Source organism: Centruroides vittatus, unplaced genomic scaffold (assembly GCF_030686945.1).
Source record: "Centruroides vittatus isolate TY-2023 unplaced genomic scaffold, ASM3068694v2 contig_1168, whole genome shotgun sequence".
Taxonomy (NCBI): Eukaryota; Metazoa; Arthropoda; class Arachnida; order Scorpiones; family Buthidae; genus Centruroides; species Centruroides vittatus.
Window position 1 is genome coordinate 3,504,232 of NW_027120749.1, and position 25,084 is coordinate 3,529,315.

The window sequence follows — 25,084 nt, forward strand, 5'->3', positions numbered from 1 at the left end:
AACTGAAACTACTAAGAACTTAATGGTTTGTTTTTTCTACATATAAGTTATTACTATATCTTAGCTTTGCTATTTTTATTTCAAATACCAAAAATCAATGTTTAAAATAATAATTGGTATATAATAATTTAAGAATATTTTAATCTATAGCTTTTAGTGAGTTTGTATATTAGTATTGTTCATCATACTTATAACGTTATAAATAATGTAATGATGAACATTATAGATTGCATTTATGCAAGAATGTGTCATAATGATAAATTTTGAAAATGAGATTATTGACTGTGTTTAGTCATTCTTGACCAAACTCCGTTTTCATAAGAGACACTTATATCCTAAATTTTCTTACTTGATTGAACATATTATTCTTTAATAATCTTAAACTACAAAATTTGAGTATAAAAATACATATCAGTATCTATCAAAATGATTTCTATTAATTATCATAATACAGTTTGTATTTTTTATTTGAGAATGACCAGTCTGTATTTATGTCAAGGTATTATATCATAATTCATTTTCATTGTTTGAAGTATATGCACAAATATTATTTAATAATTCATGAATTGTTTTAAATCTTTCAGCAGAAAATTGAAATCTTGCATTCTTAGTCTCCATGTTTGATAGTCACTATCAAAAGTAAAGAGTTGATTTTAAAAAAAATATGTAGATTATACTATATTTTTATTAATAGTTATCATCAGATCAGGCTGACCTGATCTGATGTTAGCTGCTAGCTGACATTTGGAGGTGACAAGTCCCTTTTTATTAGAAATCTTCTTCAATCAAATCATTTAAAATAAGCCCTCCACTCTTCCAATGTGTGACGGAAGTTGGGTGGTTTTGTGGATAGGTCATGAGAAATCCCACACTAAACTATTGTTTTTGAAGGAACTGTGTTTTTTTCTTCAACTAAACTGGAAGTTCCTTTTTTTAACTTTGTACATTTAATTTTACAAAACAAGTAAAATTATTTAACAAATAATTTAACAAAATCCGTTAAAATTAATTTCTCAGCTCTAGATTCTCACACATAGCTACCAAAAGTTTGCTTGATATATCCATGAAGTTTGCTCTTTATAACTGTAAACTCATTACGTTCATGTTTACTCATGTTTCAGGATACTGTATTAAATATCCTAGTTATAAGAATCCATGTAGTAAGTGAAAAGGGAATGCTTGTAAGTATTAAAGAGAAACTTGAACTAATAAAATGTTTTGTAAGTTTGTATAGGTTTCAATGTTCTGTCCTTAATTCTTTCTTTCTTTGTTATTTTTATTGTACAAAATTTCATAATGCAGTGATTTTTAGGAACATCTAATACATTACAGAAGAATTGATGATATTTTCTGGGATAAATCTTTGAGAATATGAGTTACTGAATGTTCAAACATTTGAATATATAATAAATTTTAAAATTGCTAATAAGAAATTATTTTATATAATTTTAAACTTTGGAAAAATAATTTAAGCCTAAGATATTTGTATTTTATTCCTGCAGGTAGAGAAGGTTCGACATGTCTTATTGTTGCGTGAAAAACTGGGAATTGACAAAGGTCCTAACTATCATCAGGAAATTAGCAAATCTGAAAAAGAAGCTTGCAATCTTGTAGCAAAGGCATCAGGTGAAGGAGGAAGACCTATAATTTCAGCTCCTTTGTTACCTTCTCCAACATCCAATCGAATCATAGATGAATCTGTTTATGAACCTTGGGAAATGACTGAGAAAGAACGGGAATTAATAACTAAATGTATCACACTTATTCAAAGTCACATTCCATCTAAACCACCTCCTACTGGAAATACAAAGAAGGTAAGTTGTTATTATTTTGTTTTGAATATTAAAAAAACTTAAAAATAATAGAATACTTTAAGTAGATGTCTTCTGAAATTTTAATATTTAAATATTTCTGTTTTGTTCTGGAATTTTTTTAAATGACTAGAAATATAGGTATTTTACAAGATATAATAATAGATATTTTACAAGAGAAAACTGCAGCTTTTCTGAAACTAGGTGTTATAAAACTGAAAAATTGCTTTTACTGAATTCAGTTCTTAAAAATTGTATATTAAACTTTCTCTTAAATCAATTGTTTTTAATTTGTTTTGCTTTATTTAAGTTTAATCTGAAGTATCCATTCATTTATAAGAAATTTTTTCTATATTTAAGAATTTTTTTGTATATAAGTTTATTTTTTGGTATGCTTCACAATAGTGGAGAAGTGCTTATGTTAGGACTTTTGTCCATCTGTCAGATTTCCATGTGCATGCGTAATGACTACTTTTGTTACCTAAGCATTATGTTCCATTCCATCCATTCGATTGAAATGTTGAAAATTAGGCTTATAACTTAAGCCTAAACTTGATAGCAAATTTCCAATGTTAGGCTTAGCAGTTAGGCCTATACTTGGTCAGCTAAAAATTTCCAGTGTTAGGCTTTGGAGTTACCTGAGTGTTATGTTTCATTCTATCCATTTATTGCACATGTCCATGTGCATGCTCAACTACTTGATCTATTTTATTAATTTTTAGCATGCTCTACTACAGTCATTTGATCCATTTATTGCGCATGTCTACGTGCATGCGCAATAACTTCACTTTTGTTACCTAAGTGTTATGTTCCATTCAATCTACCATTGCAAATGTCCATGCACATGCACTATAGGAAACTGAACATTTTTGTTTATAGTCACTGTGGTTAGTATATTGTATTAAATTAAATTTTATAATAAATTTAATATAATAATAATAATTATTATAATAAATTTACTTTTTAAAATATTTGATTTGCTTTTGTGAAGCGTGCTATCATATAGGCTTGACCAGTCTTGTCTATAATTGACATTCTGTTATTTATAAGTAAGTCTTATGATGCAGTGAATATAGAGAAATATTTAAACTGGCAGTTGGAAAATTGTAGAAAGTTAAATTTCATGCTTTTTACTATTGAGGATAATTTTAATAACTTCAAGTTTCATTGTGTAGAGTAAATATTACATCAGAAAAGAATGATGTCAGAAGTAAAATTATAAAGTACTAATATAAATTAGAAAAATGAGATTTAATTATAGTTTTGTTTCTCTGTAGACAAATCTTAATTAAGTCAAATATCATAAGATACAATGAAGAAAACATAATTTTTCAAAATTTTTATGATGCAAGTAAAGTTTAACTTTTGAAAATTAGGCAAAATATATAATTATTTTAAATGTTTTTAATTTATAAATAACCATAAAGTAAGACAACTTTAATTATTTGTGATTTTATTTGTTATATAGAAAGCCCAAAATATTTTTTCTTTCTTTAATAAATATTGATGTCATTTTTATTATGTAGTGCTAATTAATTTTAATTTAAGAATTGTTTTGGTAGTTCTATGAACATTAGGTTTACATGTGATAATTAACAAAAACTGGAAACTTTTCAGGATACTGTAATGACACCTGATGAAAATGATATCATTTCATCTGCATCAAGCATGCAATCTAGTATAACTTCTTCTTCTTCTCAAGAGTAAGTTCATCTTTATATATAATAAAACATAAAAAAGTTAATGACTTAAATATTTCAATACTTTTTAAACTAGATTTATATAAATATTTTTAAGTAATAAGAGTTTTTTTTATAGAATACTGTCACCAGAACAAAATAACAGCATTCTCTCTGAAAATAATATAAACAACCTAAAAACCAGCAAGGCTCCCACAACAAATTCTCATAACAATGGAAAACTTCTCTATGTTGCTGAAGTAGAAGAAATTCGTGTCAGTCCTGTAGTTTCTCGTAAAGGATATCTGAATTGTTTAGATGACAAAACAAATAGCTGGGTTAAAAGATGGGTTGTAAGTAGCAGAATCTGATCTTATAAATTATTTTAAATTTATTGGTATATAGTATATTAATCTGAATATATGGTTGAAGGTTGTACGTCGTCCTTATGTATTTATATACAAAGATGAAAAGGATGCAACTGAAAGAGAGATAATTAATCTAGCAACTGCACAAGTGGAATATAGTGAAGATCAAGAAGCAATGCTAAAGGTATTTAATTCTATCTTTTAAGAATTAAGGTTTTATGCTAATGCATTTCATTAATGTCTTATATTTGAACAAAACAAAAATTTTAAAAATTAGAATGCTATAATAATAGAGAAACTATGATAATATTGCTTTACAGTAATGAAATAGAAATGTTTAATTATAAAATGAAGACTAAAGACTGAAACCTGATTTTTATGTTTATTTTTGACTTTTAAATAATTTCTAATTTTGATCAAAGTCAGCATTTACTTTGAAAAGCCTTTACAATAACCTTCTAAATCTCACAGTGGATTTTTAATAATAAAAGATCAGTTTTATTGTGATCAATCTCTTTTATGCTTTATGAGGTAAGATTTATTATCTTATCTTAGTAAATTAAGCTCAAAATTATAAATTGATCAAATGATAATGTCAGATTCATTGGATCATAACTTGGCTAATTAATTATATACATATAAAGTAATTTGGACTAAGTTAGGTGATTAATTTGCCATCAATCATTTAGTCCAAATTGTTTTTATATCTGTATATATAATTATTCAAGTTATAGCTTGATTTATTAAGCTATAACTTGATAATTATAGCTTAATAAATTAGGATAATTATTTGAATTATCTTATATCAAACAGCAAAGAGAGGGTGGAAATTCTTCAGTTTTCAGACAAAATGTACACAATAATTTAATTTTATAAATACTGGATGAGGACAATTAAAGTATTCCTATTTAACACTGTCTAGGGAGAGATTTAGCAGTCCAAATGCAATCATTATATATGTGAAATTTCAGGGCATGTAGCAGAAATTTTCATTCAAACAGAAAATTAGTACCAAAACTCACCATTATGACATTTTTGGCCTTGGCAATGAAAAAGCAGTTTTCTGTGCATAAGTATTGCAGACAATTTCTTGGTAAAAAAAAAAAAAAGTGGTCATAAATGTTGAATGTCAGTCATTCTTATTAGCTACATAACTGTTGCATTTTGGTCACAGAAAATTGTCATACCTTCCAGCAGATTCTTGCCTAAAGGTAGTCTTGTGGATTCACAGTAACATTTGTTCTTGAACTATTCTTCTTCAAAGAAGCTAGTTCCAATGGGCCTGTGACATGCTCTGTGTCAGCCTAAAGATATCAAGAGATGCTCAATTACAATAACAACAATGCCTTGAGTCACCCACTTTTACTCCATTTTTAGACATTCATACAGCAGTACCTGTGACAACATTTCATCAATAACAAATTGATTGTGTAATAGGAAATGCATAACTGAACATATTGCAAATTTGGCAGCCTTGAAAGACAGTATCACACTATATACAAGAAATTTTACAGAAGATTAATTATTGTCAGCCATTGAATACACTGTTCTCTTCAGGTTTTACACTTTCTTAGTAGGACTACATTGAGTATATCTTCTGCATTGCTAATGTCTCTGTACAGCATGAGTGTTGTGTACAAATAAAATGTTTGCTGCTTCTGAAACCAAAAATGCTATGAGTTTTGGTACTAATTCTTTTAACAGAAATGTCTTATACGGTTAATATAGACAGAATGATAAAATAGGTGCTTTGATAACTTGAAGCCTTATCGTATTCTATTTCTATTGTTTCTCAAACACAATGCTTATTCTAGTTCAACTAGAATAAAGATGAAAGGAAGCCAAGTGATCATGGAGTTGCACTGCATTGTGTTTGAGAAACAATGAAAAAATAGGTGCTATTAAAATACTTTTTATGACACAGAATAATTTTTATTTTTACTCAAGTACTTTTGTTTAATCCAACAACCTTCTTCAGGATCAAATAAAATGGAAATAACAGAACATGAATTTCAAAGTTGAATAATGTTCTTTTACATCAGAGGTGGCACTTGAGTGTGTATGAACATAAAAATAAAAACAAAGAAACCCACCATAAACAAAACAAAAGGGGAGCAAAAAATAATGAATAAAGTAAAATATTAATACAGAAAAATGTAAAAGTATGAAAAATATACTTTGGTGGAAGATAAGGCAGCAAAAGAACAACTGGTAGGATGGAAAAGGTTAAATCAAGACAGATGAGTTGCTCTTACATGGTGTGGAAAGGAGGTTGCAAATGTTCTTCCAATTATCAGGACATATCCTGAAAGGTCTCAGTCTATAGATAGAGAAGGTTTCCAGTAGAAGGTTGTGGTATTGTCTCAAGAGTAGAGGAGACGTCATATGTCATTCCAAAAGCAGTATGTAGTGTTCTTGGGATGTGAACCTCATAAACTCAGTGATGAACTTCTCAATTCTTGTTTTCTGCATGTCTTGAAATCTCACCATACCAGATTTGATAACATTTTGACAGCTAAATACCTCTCCAGACTGTTTTGAATAGAGATACTTTAATTACAATCACCAAGTATATGTTAGAAATAGTGTTTTTTTTTTTTTTTTTTTTTTTATATATATTCTATTTACTCTTGTTTTTAATGGATTTTCTTATTATAGTAAGGAAAATGAAACTTTGTTTCCAAAATTTTTATATGAAATAGATAAAATAAATTAAGCTTTCTGATAAACATAACAAAAAAATTTCACATACATTCAAGTCATATTCTTATAAAAAAATAGATTGCAAAGTGATAAAAATTGATTACATGATGATTTTAAAAAGAAAATTTAATGAATAAAATTTCATAAAATTAAATTATAGGAAATTTAGATAATAAAGTAATTGCAATAAATTTAGAAATTATGTAGCTTTTCAATTATCCAAAAAGTGCATTAAAATATTGCATACAGTACATTAACATCTATATGAACAGTGAAGACTAATAATTTATAAGATGATAGATTAATTATATAGAATTGCATTGTTTAGGTAAATAATAAATATAAAAATGTGTTTATAAGAAGATTATTTTGTACAAAAATAAATTAGTAAAAGAGATGAAAGGGATTACAGAATTTTCTGTTTGTTAATCTTAAACAAGTATTTTATTAAAAATATATTTCCAAATACATTAAAAGCAAAACCATTCTACTTGATAAATACTTATATATTGACAGATTTTATTTTCAATTTACCTTTGTAAAGTAATAAGTTTTTAAAATAGATTTAAGAATTGTCTGTATTTTTAATCATTATTCATAGTTATAATTTTGAATAATGGTTAAAACACCTATGTACAATATAATTATAGTTTTTGCTCTCTTATATATACAATATCCATGAATGTAACAGGCAATTAAAACTGAATCAGATTAGAAAAGTGCAAATATTTTTTAACTATATTGTAAACATATCTACTTTAGATTACTATCTGATACTATAAAAATGTAAAAAATAAAACTAAAACTAAACTGAAAGATTGATCATAATGAATAAAACTAGATTTATAATACAAATATGTTGATAAAGACTTCATCTTCAGTCTGTTACAAATCTAAATATGAAATCTAAACACTTATAGATATTACATAATTTTTTTACTTATGTAGAAAATTCCAATTATTGTAATTTTATTTTCAATTTTTTTACATAAAATAGTTTTAACTCTAAACATCAAAAATTGAACTAATTTTTTGAAAAGTTTTCTAAACTTCTCACTGCAGAGTTTTGGCACACAGGTACCCCGCACGTTTTCTGTGTTAACTAAGCATCGAGGATTTTTGTTACAATCGCTTGAAGGCAAAGAAGTTCATGAATGGTTATATGCCATCAATCCACTTTTAGCAGGACAGATAAGGTAAGAATATTATATAAAATTTATACATATGTATATATATATTATATAATCTTTATGTAGAGAATTACTTTAAAATGAAAGCTTAGTTGGATATTCATTTAATTTTATAAAATATACAAAACAATAATTATGAAAAGTTATTTGAAGTAAACTGCTGAAATTCATTATTTTTTTCACTTGTAAAAAAATAATGAATTAATAAAAGACATATCAATACTTTCTGTATAATATAATCTGACTTGCAATTTTCTCTTTGATCTCAAACTTTTATTGATTAAGTTCACTTAATTACTCATGTTAGACTAAATCAAGATTCAGTTTATATGTAAAATTTACAATCCCAGTGAGAAAATAATTTTGATTGTTATGCTTACTATGTTGTTATACAACATAGAGTATAATTTATTAGTTAGCTGTAATCAACTTGAAAATTAGGAAAGTACTAAAATCCTAAAATCTAAAGTATAATTATATTGGCTTCAATTACATATTAATTGAATTATTTATTTAATTAGTTCAATTATTAATTTAATTATAATTATAATTAGCAAGTTGTTACCAGTCTTTTTTGGTTTTAATCAGTCAAAGTTTTGATTTACAAAAGATTGTTAACATGCAGAAGAGTTATTAGTCAAAGAAAAATTTAAGTGGAATTTGATTGAAGGGTTTAAAATGTAAAAACACATGTGCCCAACAAGATTGCATTTAGATTTTCTATTTTTGAATTTTTTAACAGCTGTAAACATTATCATAATTGTTGAGTTGATTGGCTTGTTCTACTTGTTCACAAACCAATTATTCATATAGACGAGCTCTTGTAATATCAGGTACTTTCCTTTGAAAACAGGAGACAACTGCTTTTAGAAAACTTAATAATAATTTACAAATAAATTTTAACTTTAACAAAACAAATTTTAAAAATTTGATTTTTGAAAATTTGGTATTGGCATAGTTTCATTAAGTAATCAGTTGTCCCTTTTTGTAATGTTTCATTGTTATGAATTTCTAAAAAAAAACTTATTTTTTCATAGTTATTAAAATAATACTACTACATCTATAATAGTCTGTTTTTTCTTGTCTTTCATATTTTTAAAATTTTGTGCCAATACAATATTACTAAACTAGCTAATTTATAAGTAAAAAGGCATTTAACCAGCCATAGATCTACAGTAGTTGGGTGACAAGACATTTTTGGAGATTTCTCCAACATTCCATGACATTTTAGTCTAGAGCAACTTCAGTTTATATCCAAGCACATTATTCTTGTTTTTAGAGCATTTAATTCTAGTAATTGGAATTGGACAGTAAAATAATAGTTCAATTCTAGTTACTAAGATGAATCCTAACCTTATTTTGATTTCAAACTATTTTAGTTTAACTGTCTAGAACAGCGTTTCTCAAAGTGGGTGATAATGCCCTCTTGTGGGCAGTGAGTAAATCTAGGGGAGCGCTGGAGGCAGGGTACTGCATGGTGACCAAAGGCAAAAGTTGGGGTCACTGACAGCCGTTCCCTTTCCTCTGTTAAACGGATAAGAAGAAACATTGCATTTTATGGATTCCAGATGTTGAGAACAATGTTCAGTAAGGGCACAAAGTGTGAGATTCATAGAAAAGGTTTCCTAAGAATATTTCCAATCCTTTCTCACACAAGAGAAAATGGGTTAGGGGCGTTGGGTATAACTTTATGAAACAAAGGGGGCGGTGGATCGAAGAAGTTTGGGAATCACTGGTCTAGAACAAGTCAGAATTTTCTAGACAGAAAATAACAAGTGTTGCCAGTATTCTTCTATAATCTCCATATTTCCATAATTTTGTGATCGTATTTATTGAATGGTAAGTCTACAGCATTTATGAACTTAAATATAATAAAAACATATTCAAATAGAATAGAATTTTTAACAATGCAGTTTAGAGTAGAATATTTCTTCATGTTTAAAATAATAATTTGTTAGAAAATGATAAATCATTATTTTAAGCACATAAAGAAAACTATTTTAATTGAGACCTGGATTTCAGCTAAAACTAAAGTTTATGTAAAACATCAGATTTTTTAAAGTTTTAATCAGTTGAAAATGAAGTTAATGCCAAATGATCAGGCTATTTTTGGGCTACATTAATGATTAATAGCTAATTAATTTGATTAGAGGTAGGCGGATATACTGCCATCTCGTATTAATTTTAATAATTATATTAAATTATTTTCTTAAAAATTTCTGGAAGAAAAGAATCAGGCCAGTGAAGGACTCAAACTGCAACTTCTGCTTACAATATACGTGCATAATTTTTGACTTCACGGCATTTATCCTGAGTCCAATTTTGTGTGCCTCTCCCGACCTAATGTGGCCATGACATGCTGTAGCATTGTCTCACTTCCCTCTAATAGGGTGATATTGTCAGAAAAAACCAAATCTCCAAGACTCCTGGTCAAATCAGTAGATGCTGGCTCAATGTGCACACCAGACTCTTCTGCCCACCACATGAAATAATCAAGGGTAATGAGGGAAGAGGAAAGGGGACAGGACACAACCCTCCTGACTCCTGTCACAATTTCAAACAAGTTCATATGACCACCTTCAGTCTTGACGCAACAACTTGATATGATTGAGTTGAAAGAAATAATTTTATATTTTCTTGATAGTTTAATAGCAAATAAAATAACAGACTTAATTATATTATCTAGTGTCATTTCATTCATGGATTGCATAGCATTCAGTTAATATTTTGATACCAAGTTGTAATAATAGTTATAGAATATAACATATATTTAGAAAAATATAGTCCTGTTATTTTAAATTCAATATCATCATTATGTAGATCATTTAAAGATTGTTTTGCATACAGTTTTCACAATTAGTTCCTAGTAGAGCATTTTTAATCTGTTTTAATATTATTTTATTTATTCCTGCTTTCTTTTATAAGAAGAATAATCACATTTTACTTAACTTTTTGATATAAATAATAATTGGTAAAATATTTTCAGACATTTTTATACAGCTTCCGAAATAATAACTTACCAAATTTACTGATATGTAGGTACTCTTTTTTTCAGAGTTTAGTATGTCTGATAATAGAAAATAAAGTGCATCTTAGATTCAATGCAATAATTAATAACCTGTGGTTCTATGCATCCTACAGTGCTTCTTTTTCAGTAGAAGAAATTGTACTATTGAGTAATTTTAATGATTTTATTAGACCAATATTTATAATATCAAATATTTAAGAGATTAACTTGTCTTAATCTCATTAATCTATTACAGTAAAACCATAATTACTTGGATGAAAATCTCAGAAAAAATTATGCAGCACTCTTTCAAGAAATATTGCATTTCCATTGCTTTAAACAGCACTGAGGATGATTGCATATGGAAAGATGTAAAAAGTGTTGAGCTAGACGAATTTAACATTTCTATGTTAGATGAAAACTTAAGTAGTTTCTGACTTCGATACAGTCTATTTCTTAAGAAATATAATTGCTTAAAAGAATATATCATATTAAGGAAAATTCATACAAAAATATAGAATATGAATGTTAATAACAATGATAAAATAATTTTATAGATATTTGGAAATGCAATGTCATTGAAGGATTTTACTATGGTTTTTTTTTAGATCAAGTATAGAATTTTTATTTAAGGAACAGCAATGAATTTCATGAAAGAGATGGAAAAATCAACAATTTTAACTGAGCACTAAAAATAACCTTAGCAAATTAAGCTTTTTCTGAAGACTGTTTAATGACTACTATAATGTATTTTTTCCTCATGTTACAAAGTAATTTCTTTTAATAAGTTGTTATAAACTTCCTGTTCATTTTTTTCTGTCGTTTCAATTTTTATCTTCAAAATGAGAACTATAGGTTTTAAATATCATTTCAAATTTCATTTAATTTGCTATCTTACTTATTTACATTAATTAAGTACCTTTAGCATTTTAGAAATATTTAATAATAATAATCCTTGATCTTTAGAGTTATTTCTCTTCTAATTATTTATAATTTTCATAGTCCATCTGCAGGAGGAAGGTACCTGATGACAGCTGTTGCACGGTTAACAGACATGTTTTTTATTATTTTACGGTTATAGCTTATACCAAATTTTTTAAACCTAAAATATTTTTTTCTAAAACTAAATGAAAAAAATTTTTTTTTTCTAAACTTTTCAAGAACATATTTAGAAAGTGTGAAAAATCCTTTTTATACCACATATTTGCAATCTGACATTTCAATTTCTCCCAAAACCATCAAGGACACATGTAGGCATGTTGCATTTTTTTCTGTGTGTCAATCCATTATACTCCTACTTAAAAACTGATCTACTTCCAATGTATCTAATAAGTTTTATTAACAAATTTCAGAAAACAGTTTAGAAAATAACCATTGATTTTATCATATTGTGGTCTGTCTAAACAAAGATGACTTTTTCTAGAGCATTTTTGATGAGCAGTAAGTCAGTATCATTGATGGTTTAGATATACAATGCAATAATTTTTATCTTAATTGACTATAAACATGTTTCATTGCATTTATACAACTAAAATAATTACAGTGGATGCTGCTTAAGTCAAAGCCCTTAAAGAATCTGAAACACTATCACTTTATCCAGTGTGTCAAGTAAATCAACCTGATAAGAAAATAACTTAAGAACAGCAGTTTTTTTCAGATTAGAATGTTGTAATATTAGTTTTCAGTAATGATAAAAGTTTATAATGCAGTGTTGAAATTAAAATGAGTATTATTGTTATAATTATTATTATTTAGTATTATTAATTACAGTGGACACCTGTGGTTAATGATGGATCAACTAAGGGAATAGGTTCTATAGATCTTAGCATATCTGACTAACAGAAAAATCTCTGAAATACTGGAATTCTAATGGAAAAGCCTAAATATACATTTTTCTATGTTTATAATGTGATTAAAGTGGTTTTGATTATGCTTTTTGCATAAGTGCTGCTTCAGCCAATCAAAACAATGCAGTGGAATTCTTGTGTATTTTTTCTTGGTTAATGTTACATATGGTTCCAAAATGGTAACTTGTCTCTGATTCCAGCAAATAGAAGAAAGAAAACAGTGGGGATGCACGTTCTAACCTAACCTAACCTATTCTAATAAATTACCATAATTATTACCAACAAAATTATTAGAATATGTTAGGTTAGGTTAGAACGTGCGTCCTCACTGTTTCCCGTCTTCTATTTGCTGGAATCAGACGAGCCACCATTTTGGAACCATAAGTAACATTAACCTTTTTCTTTTACATAGCATTTATCAGGGCATATCCAGGGGGATGCTTATTGTGTTCCAACATTACCTTGATAACAAAGCAATCAGCTTTGTTACTTTAAAATAAAAATAAATATAGTGGTACCTCATACTTTGAACATTCTAGAGTTTAAATGCTAAATTTCACAGAAATTTGCTCTGGTTTTCAAACAATGCTTCTAAGTTTAAACTTAATGTGCAGTGAAAAAATGCACTCAAACTATAAATGCCATTAGTTGTGCACCCAAGTTGTCTCTCACTTTCACATTATGCGCATGTGTTTTCACTGCTTTTTTCACTTCATTTCTGGCTGTTTGGTTATATATATATATAACCAAACAGCCAGAAATGAAGTGAAAAAAGCAGTGAAAACACATGAGCATAATGTGAGAGCACAATATATATATATTGTGAGTTATTCATCAATTTTTAACAATTTCTTCCTGCAGGATTTCTTTGTCAACAGCTTTTGGGTGCTCTGTATGCTCTGTACATTTTGTATCCTTTAGTTTAAAATTTCTTAAATGGAACTTTTTAAACCACATTTTGCATGTTCAAAGTTTATGAGTACAGTAGACTCTCCCGTATTCAAACTAATGTGGGTGAGAGTGATTCACTATTTGAAAAATCCACATAAAGGGCTATGATAATTTTTAAGTAAGACTGTAAAATATATGTATAAGAAATGTTTGACTTTGACACTTATTTTTGATAATTACAATTAGTTTTGAAAGTATTGTACTAAAGTTGTTAGTTTTGTTTTTCTCAATTCACTGATGAGCTGCTACATCACACCCATGTCTTGTCATTATCATGTCAGCAGTGGTTGATGCATTGTGCTCTTCTGTAAACTTCAAGGCAACCTTAATAAAAAAAATTTTTTTAAATATACACACTGCAGTATGGAAAGACTCATAGTAGTGTACAATATTTTTGAAAATTTTTGGTTGCCTTTGATCAGTTCAGATTTGGGAGAATCTACTGTATCTTCCCCATATACATTACAAATTTTTTTTACAGTTTATATGGCATTGTATCCTTTCCAAAATTCATAAAGCATAATAAGCTTGGCATTCTTTTCATCTGAAAACATTTCAACTTGATTTTATTCAAACAATATGCGAAGTAAAAAAGATTCAAAATAAGCTTCTAAACAAACAATACAATCTCACATTAGCAATAATGTTTTAGATAAATAGCTGTTTGTAATTAAATCACACATCTGTGTTAAATAACAGCAGCTGTTAAAAATAAGCAAAAACTTTCTGTTCAACCCAATATAACCTTTACTTATTAACAAGGGCATGGGAGAAGTGTGTGGAAGCAACAAAGCCTAAGAGGAAGGTTGTAATATGGACGATTGAGATGAAAAAGGAATTTATCATGAAGCATGAAAGCAGTACATGTATGGCAAATCTGATGGTCATGTTTAAGATGCTAAAATCAACAGTGTGTGACCGGTAAATTCAATATTCATTTTATTATACAGTATTTACATATTTTATTTATTACTAAACCAAATAATTGTCATAATTAATTGGGCTATTTTTGCTGCTGTTAATAATTAGAAATTAAGTAATTTGGTATTAGAGGTAGACATTAAGTACCATCTCTTATCAGAATTAATAATTATAATAATTTAATATTTATTAAATAATTTAGAACAGTCTGGAAGAAAATAATTGGCTTAAAGTGGAATTTGAATCCACAACCTCTGCTTATCATGCGGTGCACTGCCAGTTGTACCACCTGGATCTTCGAGTGATTCTTCACTTCCAGATGTATTTAAATCTTGATGTAACCATTCACGGTTGGTAATATGTCTGGAAGTGAAGAATCACTCAGAGGTCCCGGTGGTATAACTGGCAGTGCACTGCATGGTAAGCAGAGGTTGTGGATTCAAATCCCGCTTTAAGCCAATTCTTTTTTTCCAGACTGTTCTAAATAATTTAATAAATATTAAATTTTTATAATTATTAATTTTGATAAGAGATGGCATTTAACTTCTACCTCTAATACCAAATTACTTCATTTTTAATTAGCAAAAAACAGCTTGATTAATTACAATGATTGTTTAGTTTAGTATTAATACATCAGGCTTTGGGATGTTTATATATATTTTATTTATTGTTTTAATTTATTATTTAGGGTATTTAATTGTGTTATTTTTTACCTTAAATTATGTATATTTACAATTATAACATACATCTCAAAGCCTAATGAGTATATAGAAACATCCAATGATCGCCTAAATGATCAGGATGTTTCTACATACTCATCAGGATTTAGTTAAGAGATGGTGCCTAATGTCTACCTCTAGTGGCAAATTACTTTGTATTAATTATTTAAAAATTAGCACAATTGTATCCCAATCATTTAGGTGATTGTTGGATGTTTCTATATGTGTATTTGTTTATATACATCTCAAAGCCTGATAATTATATTAAAGCCAAATGATTGCCAGATTAAATTGGGCTACATTATCACTACTATTAATAATTAAATACTGAGTAAGTGGTTTTTAATTACTAATAATAGTGATAATGTAGCCTGATTTAATCTAGCAATTGTTTGACTTTAATATGTATTTGCTGTTCAAGTTCTTTCAAAATGTGTATTGTTTAGGATCTGGGAATGAATTAATTTGCTTTCCATTATTTCTAATGGGGAATTGATTTTGACTTCAAATGATTCAAACAGCCTCCTGAAATGAATTAAATTCAAAGTATGAGGCTCCACTGTATAATAACATATATCAAATGATTTCAGTTTGATAAGATTAGTTAACTATAGTAATTCTAAGGTAAGTGTGTAACTAACATTCTCCATAAAACAATGGGGCACAAGCCTTAAACCCCCTCTTGAATTTACCTTGAGCAGCACCCATATTCTCAAAATCCTGGATATGCCACTGACATTTAATATACAGTATATTGTGTGTATATTTATATTATTTTTTAAATTTTATATGACATTTTTCATATTTTATATAGCTACTTTTTAGTCTAAAGGGAGACAAATGAAAGTTTAAGCCTAGCAAATCAAATTATGATGATATTTTTATTTTCATTACAAAACATTATAAGATGTAGCTATCTAGACAAAAGACTTAGTAATTTGTTAGTGGAAATCTATTATTTAAAAAATTAATTTAAAAAAAAAAACCCTTAAATCTAGTAAAAATGGATGTTTATTAATGAACAAATATTTTTGAGCATGTAAAATGGCCATCTTCAGGTTCTAGAATGAAATATTATTTCATGTGCACAACTGCAATGATTTTGCATGAACAGTTTCATTATGATATCCTTTAGTTTGACTGCAATGTCATAAGAAAATGTGATTTTCTACAAGTAATAAAAGTAAGGCATTTTTTTTATCAACTGTAGGAAAGCCGACCTATATTGACATAACTTTTGTTTTAGACAAAAATCTATGTCAATTTAGACTACAGTACAAAAGTTATGTCAATTTAGACTGTAGTCTAAATTGACATAGATTTTTTTTATTTATTAACACATTATGTAATCATTAATTGTTAGACTGTTGACTTATCCATAGTAAAGAAAGAATTACTATAGGTAGCTGTGACATGATAGATATCTTATGCAGTAGTGTCAAAAGTTAACTGTTATCAAGTTAGTCAAAGTAAATTTACATTATTTTCTGTGGAACTTGGTCAGGACCTCAGAAACCCATTGACTTATACACATTTAAAACAGTCTTAGCATAAATGTACAATTCTTTGCCTTATTTATACACAACAGAATTATTTTCTGTTAATAAAATTGGAACTAAAGCTGATGTCATTACTATTTTGTCTTACTTTTTAAACACTACAGTATGCTATTCATTTTATGTTCATTAAAGTAGCATTTTTTATAGAATTTAAAATATTATTAAATGATGATAAAGTTAGAAGGCAGTAGTGACAAAATATATTCTTTACTGGAGTTTACTTTATTAACTAGTTTCAAGTACCTTCAGGCAACCAATTATGAGCAGATACAAATGAATTAGTTATCACCTAAATTTGCACAATAGAGTTAGTTTTAATGATCATAGATTGTTTATGTAACATGAAAGTTATAAAAATTTAGGTGATAATTAAACATAATTGTGTGTGTCCTTACAATGGGCTTGGTTGCCTGAAAGTACTTGAGAAAAACTAGTTAATAAAATAACTCCAATAAAATAATATATTGTTTTGTTATATTTTTTTTAATAACTTAAGTTATTTTTAATACAAATATTTTAAAGGGCAGTTAAAAGCCATGTTGGTGAAAAAGTTCCATAAGGACTGAAATGTATACCTCACAAATGTAGAACAACATAAACAAACACTGAAGATAGCATGAGATAGTCAAAAATATTCTAAAATAAATAGTTTTGGTATCCTTAATCAAGCAGTTTTTATTTATTGAATCATCACTATTATGGTGCCAAGTGTCAAAAACATATTTCAATAATGTTGTTACTAAAAGGAATTTTTTGTAGTTTGAATGAAGCTTTTAATGCAGGATATTCCATTTAAAACTAGCTTACTTGCACAGCAAAATCAAAAAGTTTTTCATTTATTTTTAATAAATAAATACATATTCATAGAATATGTTGAAAATGTAATTCTTGCACATCAATATATTTTTTTATATGTATGTTCAGGTACCCTTTATACAAACTCGTAACTTCAGTTGTCCCAAAAGCACTTCAAATCTTCTCTCTTAGTTCTTCTAAAGTGTGATTATTTGATTTGATTTAACTTTGCCCTTAAATTATCTTTACATATCAGTTGAAAGTAGTAGATCTTGCACTCATGGGCATATAATTGCTCAGAAATTCCAGGATACACAATATTCACAGTCCTGTTAAAAAAGATTGGAATTGCGAACATTTTTTGATTGATGAACTTTGATTAATTAATATTGCAGACTGGCAAGGTAATGGTAAAAGTAACAGTAATGGTATAGTTGCAACATGGCCAAATGTTAACAACTGAATCATTATCACACAGGCCTGGGCAGACTAATTTTATTGAATAAATAGGACAAATTGTAGTTAAAAACTTTTGTTGGAATATACTAAACACTTAATACAAAAACATAAATTCACAGAACTTTCAAGAATCATTCAGTTATTTTGAAATCACACAATCACTACTAAAATTGAACTGAAAATCTTTGTCTTACATTGATTCGAAAAAGAGAAATTATACAATCACTTTTATTTATTTTAATATATCATTTAAGAATATTTTTTTGAAATTTTCAGGAAAAATTTTAAATTTAATCAGAAGTTAACACATTTTATCTTTCAGGTCCAAGCTTGCTTGGAATCGTCCAGCTCAAGTGACTTCCTAGGAATTTATAAAACTTCAATTCAAGCTGTGAACTGCAAACATGACAAATGTCATGACAACTGCACTATACTAATATCTACTATATAGATTTGTTTCTTCCCTGTTTAGTTCTATGTATGGTCACACATGGGACTAGTCTAAAGATACTCAGGCTTCCTAGTCATTCTTCTCCACTCTCACACTCTCATTTAGATAATAAATATTTTGAAAAATTATAATTTATTATTCAAACTACAAAAATATTATATTGGACTTTTGTTTAAAAATTTGTGTAAGAAATTTGCTCTCTAGTTTCTGTTGTGTTGTTTGAATGTATGTGTATGTATGTATGTATGTATGTATATATATTATACATATTGTTTTTAAATGCTATATTATCAGAGTTAAATGAGAGAGAAGACAGTTATGCTTAGTCTCACTTGGTTTCCAGTTTAGTATTATTTTTAATTTTTTTTAATTCAAAGATTTATTTTTTACTTCTTAAACTAATATTATAAATATATTAATATATAAGATTTGAGATAATGCATTCAGTATTTTCTTATAATAGAAAATTATTAAATTCATTCCATTCAATTATTTTCCTATTTATCTGTGCAATATTTGAGAATGAATAATTTGAAATGTGTATATCTCTAAATAATTTCACATATTTTTAAAAATTTTTATATTGTTCCTGTTATGTTAGAAATTTAAAAGTTTATAATTTCACTATATTTACAATTATTTTATTTAAGTAATCCTATGTGCAAATTATGAAGCTTTTTGTGATAATGCAAAAAAAAATTTTACATAAATAATTATATATATATACAGTACATATATATATATATAAATTCTGAAAATGCGCTAGCCATGAGTGAGTATTTGCTCACTTCTATAATGAGCTGGTAATAATTTTAATTTATTTATAATTTTGATCTGCTGTAATTCTTGAAGTTTTAATCTTCAATATTTGACAGTATATGATATTTTTAATGTATTTATTTATTTATTAAATCAAACTTAGCATCTGATAATTATTATTTCTGTAATATGTTGTTATATTTATTTAGTTTATATGTTGCAGCAGTCACTTTTTTTTGTTATTTTAAAATAATATTATTTTGTTATTTGACAAGCGATATTCCTGAAAGGCTTCTATCAATTTCAACGGAGGCAGCTTTTATATTGTCTTTTGTGTCAAACCACTTAAAATTTATACATTCCATTATTTTAATCTTACATTAGAAAACTATCAATGTAGTTAAAATTTAGCTTAGAGAAGAATATTTATACAGTAACAAAATAAATCATGATTTATTTGTGAAAAATTTAATGGCAGTCATTGGCTTTAATTCTTCTGAGATTAATTCTTTTATTTTATGCAATGTGCCGTACAAATTATGAACAAAAAATATGACACAAAATAATAATTAAAAAATGCACATTATCAATAGCATTTTCTAAAATAACGAAACTGATATAGGGAGGAAGTTGCACAATGTTGACAATTTGATTTTAGCATACATATTCCTAATTCAAATACATACATAAGAATAAGATGCTAATTGACTTCTTATGCATGTATTTGTGGAAAACTCTATATTTTGAAATGTCGACTTAATGTGTGAAATTTCATCGGCTTCATAGTATGTAAAAATTATGACAAACTGTATTTTAAATCGTATTCTGGTAGATGGATAATGCCACATTTATCAATTTTCCAGTAGAATAGTATTGATGGTAAAGGTTGTGATTTAAATTTAAATTATTTCAAATCATTCTTTGAAGAATTTTTTAAATGAGAATATTTTGCTTTCCCAGGCCTTAATTATTTAACAGAAATTAGCTATACAAGTTGTTGTTACAAACTAAGAAAAGTTGTATAAGAATTATAAATTTTGTAAATTGGGAAAGCAATAGAAACTGTTCTGTGTAGTGTTGATTTAACACACATCATTGTACATCAGCAATTCAGACCGTGTGACCAATTTTCTGTATAAATGCAAAAGAGAAGTTAGACAATTGAAAACAAAAATAATGTCTAAATTCATTTTTATAAATATAGTATATTTAAAACATTAAAAGTTTATTTAGACAAAAAGTATAGAATCTTAGTTGATATAATATTGATACTGAAAGGATAATTTCTTTAATTATGTTAAGTAATAGTTATACCAAAATATAAAATTTTAATGTTTGTATATAGCAGACTTCTAAGCATTACTGTAAGTAAAATATTTGGAAATAAATGTGAAAATGTAGTAAGAATTACTATCTAAAAAATAATAAATTGTACAGATTGTAAATTTGTATAGGAAATAATCTAACCAAATTAACATCAAAGTTTATATAAAATTATTCTGATTTTTCCTTTATGAAAGGAAAAATCTGAATATATAATCATGATTAAAATGTAATCAGTTCTGCTTGATCCAAACTTATGGGTCATAAAATTCAATAACAAAAGAGATTATCCTTTCAGTGATTATCTTTTTAATGACTTTTTTTTATTTGGAGAGACATTTAATTTTAGTTTTTCTTTTGTAAGATTTAAAATTATTATATATTAAATGTTTATAAATAATAATTCCAACATATATTTTCAATTGTCTAACTCTTTTATACTTGTTTTGTGGAATTCCATATTTTAGAAGAATTAATTCTGTAAAACCATATCTGGCCAACCACATTTCTAATTAAAGAAGACCCATGCTAAAAGAGAAATAATCAGCTTATAAATTAAAAAAAAAAGAGAAGCTTCATTCCTTGAATCTAGATGTATTTGTAAACAGTCCACTTTGTGGATTCTTTCATTTGTATTCCCATTGTGCCGCAGTTACCTCTGTAAGAGATTGGTAATAAATTATCATTGGAAGCCCATGCTTTTTTAATTTAATTTTATTTATTTTTAATATCATTTTATTAGAAATTATTAATTGTAAAACACCAGTAGTGGAAGTAAATTTTATAGTAATTGGTTTTGAATGTTTTTTGTTAATTATGAAATTTTAAGATCATATAATAATATATAATTTTAAGATCATAATATAAGTAACACTATTTAAATAAGGTTTTTAATATTGATAATTGATCAAAAGCATCAGTGAACTTTTACATATGAGTGAAAAATTTAAGACAGTAGGAACCAGATATATTTCTTTATTTTTACTTTCTGACTTAAGATATGATTTTATTTTCAAAACTGCAAAAGAATTTTTCAATAAACATACATCAAAATGTTTCCATTATTAATTAATATATTCTGTAATAATGAAGAAATAAACAATTGAAATAGGAAATGGAAAAGAAAAGAAAACAAATTTTATTTTTATCTTGAATTATTAATTAAATTATTACATTACTTGAAATAAAATTAGATTAAAATAATAAAAGATAAACCATTCTTCAATTACATATAAATGTTAAAACCTTTGACATAAAATGAACGACCAGATATGTAAATATTTTCAAATGAATTCAATAATCAAATTCTTAATTCAAAAAAATTTGCAAAATGATTTTTGAAGTCTATTAGCTTATTTTAAAAAAGTTTTTAAAATCTTTTGTAGCTAAAAATTAATCTGAAATAAAAATAAAATCATAATAATGGAATAAACAAAATTTTGTATTTTAAACAAATACAAGCATTTATCTTTGTTTAAAAATTTCTGTAGCACAAAATTTAATTTCACTAGGAATCAGCCATCTTACACTTATAAGATATGCAAGTTATATATACCCAAATATATAAGCTTCAAAAATGTTTGACTTCTATAATTTGATTCTCTAATTTGTATTTTATTAGAATAACATGGTTGTAGATGAACAATTCATAATAAGTTAATCGTCTTAATTATAATAATAATTGATAATTTTATAAAAATTTATTATATTAGTTAACTTATATTTGGAGACTTTTGCACATAAAATAGTTACTACAAAAATTTAAAGTTGAAAAAAGTATTTTTATGCACATTAGTGGAATATGGACATTATATATAAATTAGCTTAATGATGATAAGTTTACTGTTTGAGTTTACTGACACCCTCTACTCTACTGTTAAGCTACGTAATTATAATAGGACAAGCAAACTAGACGCTTATTGAGTTGCGATCAGAAAATTCCGCCTGTCTTTTCCTTATCTCGAGAACGAAGTTAGATAGATGAAAGACGAGACCAGATACGGAAATTTAGGCGCAGCAGGAGACCCCGACTATGTACCAAGCATGTACGAACTTCCGATGCAAACCGGAAAGCACGTTATTTCAATTGAAAAACTTTCCCCTTAAAGCAGTTAGATAGATGACCGGCACGACTCTATTGTTAAAGGTAAAGTATGACGTACAGGGGCAAGCCACTACTGATTTGGTTTGGAGAGCATATATTTTAAATGAAATAAATGAAAAATGGGTTAATACATGGGTTACGCTACAAGGATACAAGGTGAGATTAGAAGACTTAAAGTTGATATAGACTACTTAAAAGCACATATTGCAGAGAATAAACAGTTAAAAACACTTACCCTTCCTAAGTCTATTAGCCAGAACATACCAACATATGAGCGGAATTACATTAATACTAGAATTATGAAATCAACCGTAAAATTTAAATATATTAGAATTAGAAGACTGAAGCGCAGCCTACAAAAATATAAGAAACAAAGAAACCAACATGAAAATGAAGAAGTTAAAACCTTTTATACCGATAGCATTGATAATTACAAAAAGGCTAAAAGTATAAAATTAATAGAAAAGTTTAAATATCCATCTATTGAAGAAATAAATGAGTGGAAAAAGTCCCTTGTGTTAAACAAAACAAATTACGCGATCCCTGAAAATATTTTAGAAATTATGCAAAAAGGATTAGACTTTAATGGTCCTAATAACTGGAGAATAATAGATATAATACCGACCTTAGATAAAGCTTGTGCAGGACTGACTGAAGTAGATTCTGAGATAATGAAAATTAATTTAAGTAATATTATAAAACATCATATTATAAGGCAAAAAGATAGAACAATAATTAGAGATAAAAACTATTATAAATATAATGCTGAAATAGAAAAACTGTACAAGTATTTAAATGATAATAACCTTAATATAATAAAAGCGGATAAGTCAAAACAAATTGTAGTTGTAACCAGAGACTGGATAATAGCGAAAAAATTAGAAATTATAAATAAGGGGAATTTCAGAGAATTACCGATAAATCCAAAAAACATAATATACGAAGAATTAAAAAAACGAATTAATATACTATACAAACAAAAAAAGGTTACCAAAAACGAAAAGATATTTATACTATCCGAGGATAACGAAAGAACCCCTAGATTAAATATTCAGTTAAAAACTCATAAACAAAATGAAAAAGTACGACCAATTGTTGACTTCAAATTTACTGTATTGTATAACTTAGAGAAATATCTAAAAGGAAAACTTAAAGACTACGAAAACTCAATCTGTTCTATTCGAAATATGGAAGGATTTTTACAAGAATTAAAAGAGGTTCAGATAAACAACACATCTAAGTTAGCTAGTATTGACGTTGTTGAAATGTATCCGTCAATTACATGGAAATTGATTAATAATCAGTTAAACAAAATGAATGTAGACCCTTATATTATAGATTTGATTGAGTTTGCTTATAAGAGTAATTACCTAGAATTAAATAATAAATATTACACACAAGAAGACGGCATTAGTATGGGGTCAGTTATAGGACCGAAATTAGCGGAATTAATAATGATTGAAATCGATATTAAAATAAAAAACATTTTGGGTATAGATTTTTATAGAAGATACGTTGATGACATACTAATAGTATATAACGAAGCTGAAACAACAATAGACAAGATAGAAGAATTAATTAACGGTATCCATAATGAAATTAAGTTTACTATAGAAAAAGAAAAAACTGATAATAGCATAGCATACCTTGATGTGATGATAAAACGGAAAAATAGAAAATTAATACTTGAACCGTTTAGGAAACAATGTTCAGTTAATAAGACACTGAATTATCGTTCAAATATCCCTTTACATATAAAAAGGAATATCTTTTATATGGAATATATGAATATACTTAGTAGAACCAGCGAACAGGAAACAAATCAGAAATATATAAACAGTCTAAAAAAGAAATTTAGTTTGAATGGATATCCTACAAGATTAATTAACAATTGGCAAAAAAACATACATAATAAAGGCCCTTTCCCTTCCAAAAAAGATGCAAATAATAAAAAAATTAAATACTTAAGTTTTCCATATATAAAATGTGTATATGAAAAGATTAATAAAGAACTTAGAAAAAATAACATACAGCTTGCACCAAATTATAAAAATTTAATATCTAGATTAAATCAGAAACAACGTTCAACAAATAATATAGAAGATAAAAATGAAATTAAAAATGTCGTCTATAAAATACCCTGTACTTGTGAGAATAATAGTTTTTACATAGGCGAAACCAAAAGAACATTAAAAACGCGTGTTAAAGAACACATATCCGATTTAAAATATAGTCGTTTGAACTCAGCTTTTTATGATCATTGTGTAATCAATAATTGTAATATAAATCAATCAAATATACAGATTTTACATAAAGAGAAAAGGATTTATGATAGAAAATTTAAAGAAAGCGTTGAAATACTACGAAACAAAAACCAAGGTTGTATAAATAAAAACTTAAGCGTTAAAATTCATAATAATTGGTTAAAAATAATATAA

At 26.8% G+C, this 25,084-nt stretch overlaps 2 protein-coding genes across 5 annotated transcripts in view; both read left to right on the plus strand.

Annotated features, from left to right (window-relative positions):
* Positions 1-21,238, plus strand: part of unc-104 (kinesin family member unc-104) — a 187,472-nt gene extending 166,234 nt beyond the window's left edge. For 2 of the 4 annotated variants that reach the window (XM_067278651.1, XM_067278660.1), the window contains 6 exons: positions 1,503-1,814; positions 3,429-3,514; positions 3,630-3,843; positions 3,923-4,042; positions 7,624-7,757; positions 18,332-21,238. In XM_067278651.1, coding sequence (XP_067134752.1) covers positions 1,503-1,814; positions 3,429-3,514; positions 3,630-3,843; positions 3,923-4,042; positions 7,624-7,757; positions 18,332-18,374 — 909 coding nt within the window. In that variant the 3' untranslated portion in view covers positions 18,375-21,238. The remainder of the gene's footprint in view (positions 1-1,502; positions 1,815-3,428; positions 3,515-3,629; positions 3,844-3,922; positions 4,043-7,623; positions 7,758-18,331) is intronic. The other 2 variants (XM_067278667.1, XM_067278677.1) reach the window with 1 other exon arrangement.
* A 1,539-nt stretch (positions 21,239-22,777) lies between these two features.
* Positions 22,778-25,084, plus strand: LOC136982581 (uncharacterized protein MAL8P1.12-like). The gene has a single exon (XM_067279110.1). The coding sequence runs from the start codon at positions 22,778-22,780 to the stop codon at positions 25,082-25,084; it is 2,307 nt and encodes a 768-aa protein (XP_067135211.1).

What these genes read in the sequence shown, in the direction of transcription:
- LOC136982581 (XM_067279110.1), top strand. Translation starts at nt 22,778, where the DNA reads ATGGGTTACGCTACAAGGATACAAGGTGAGATTAGAAGACTTAAAGTT.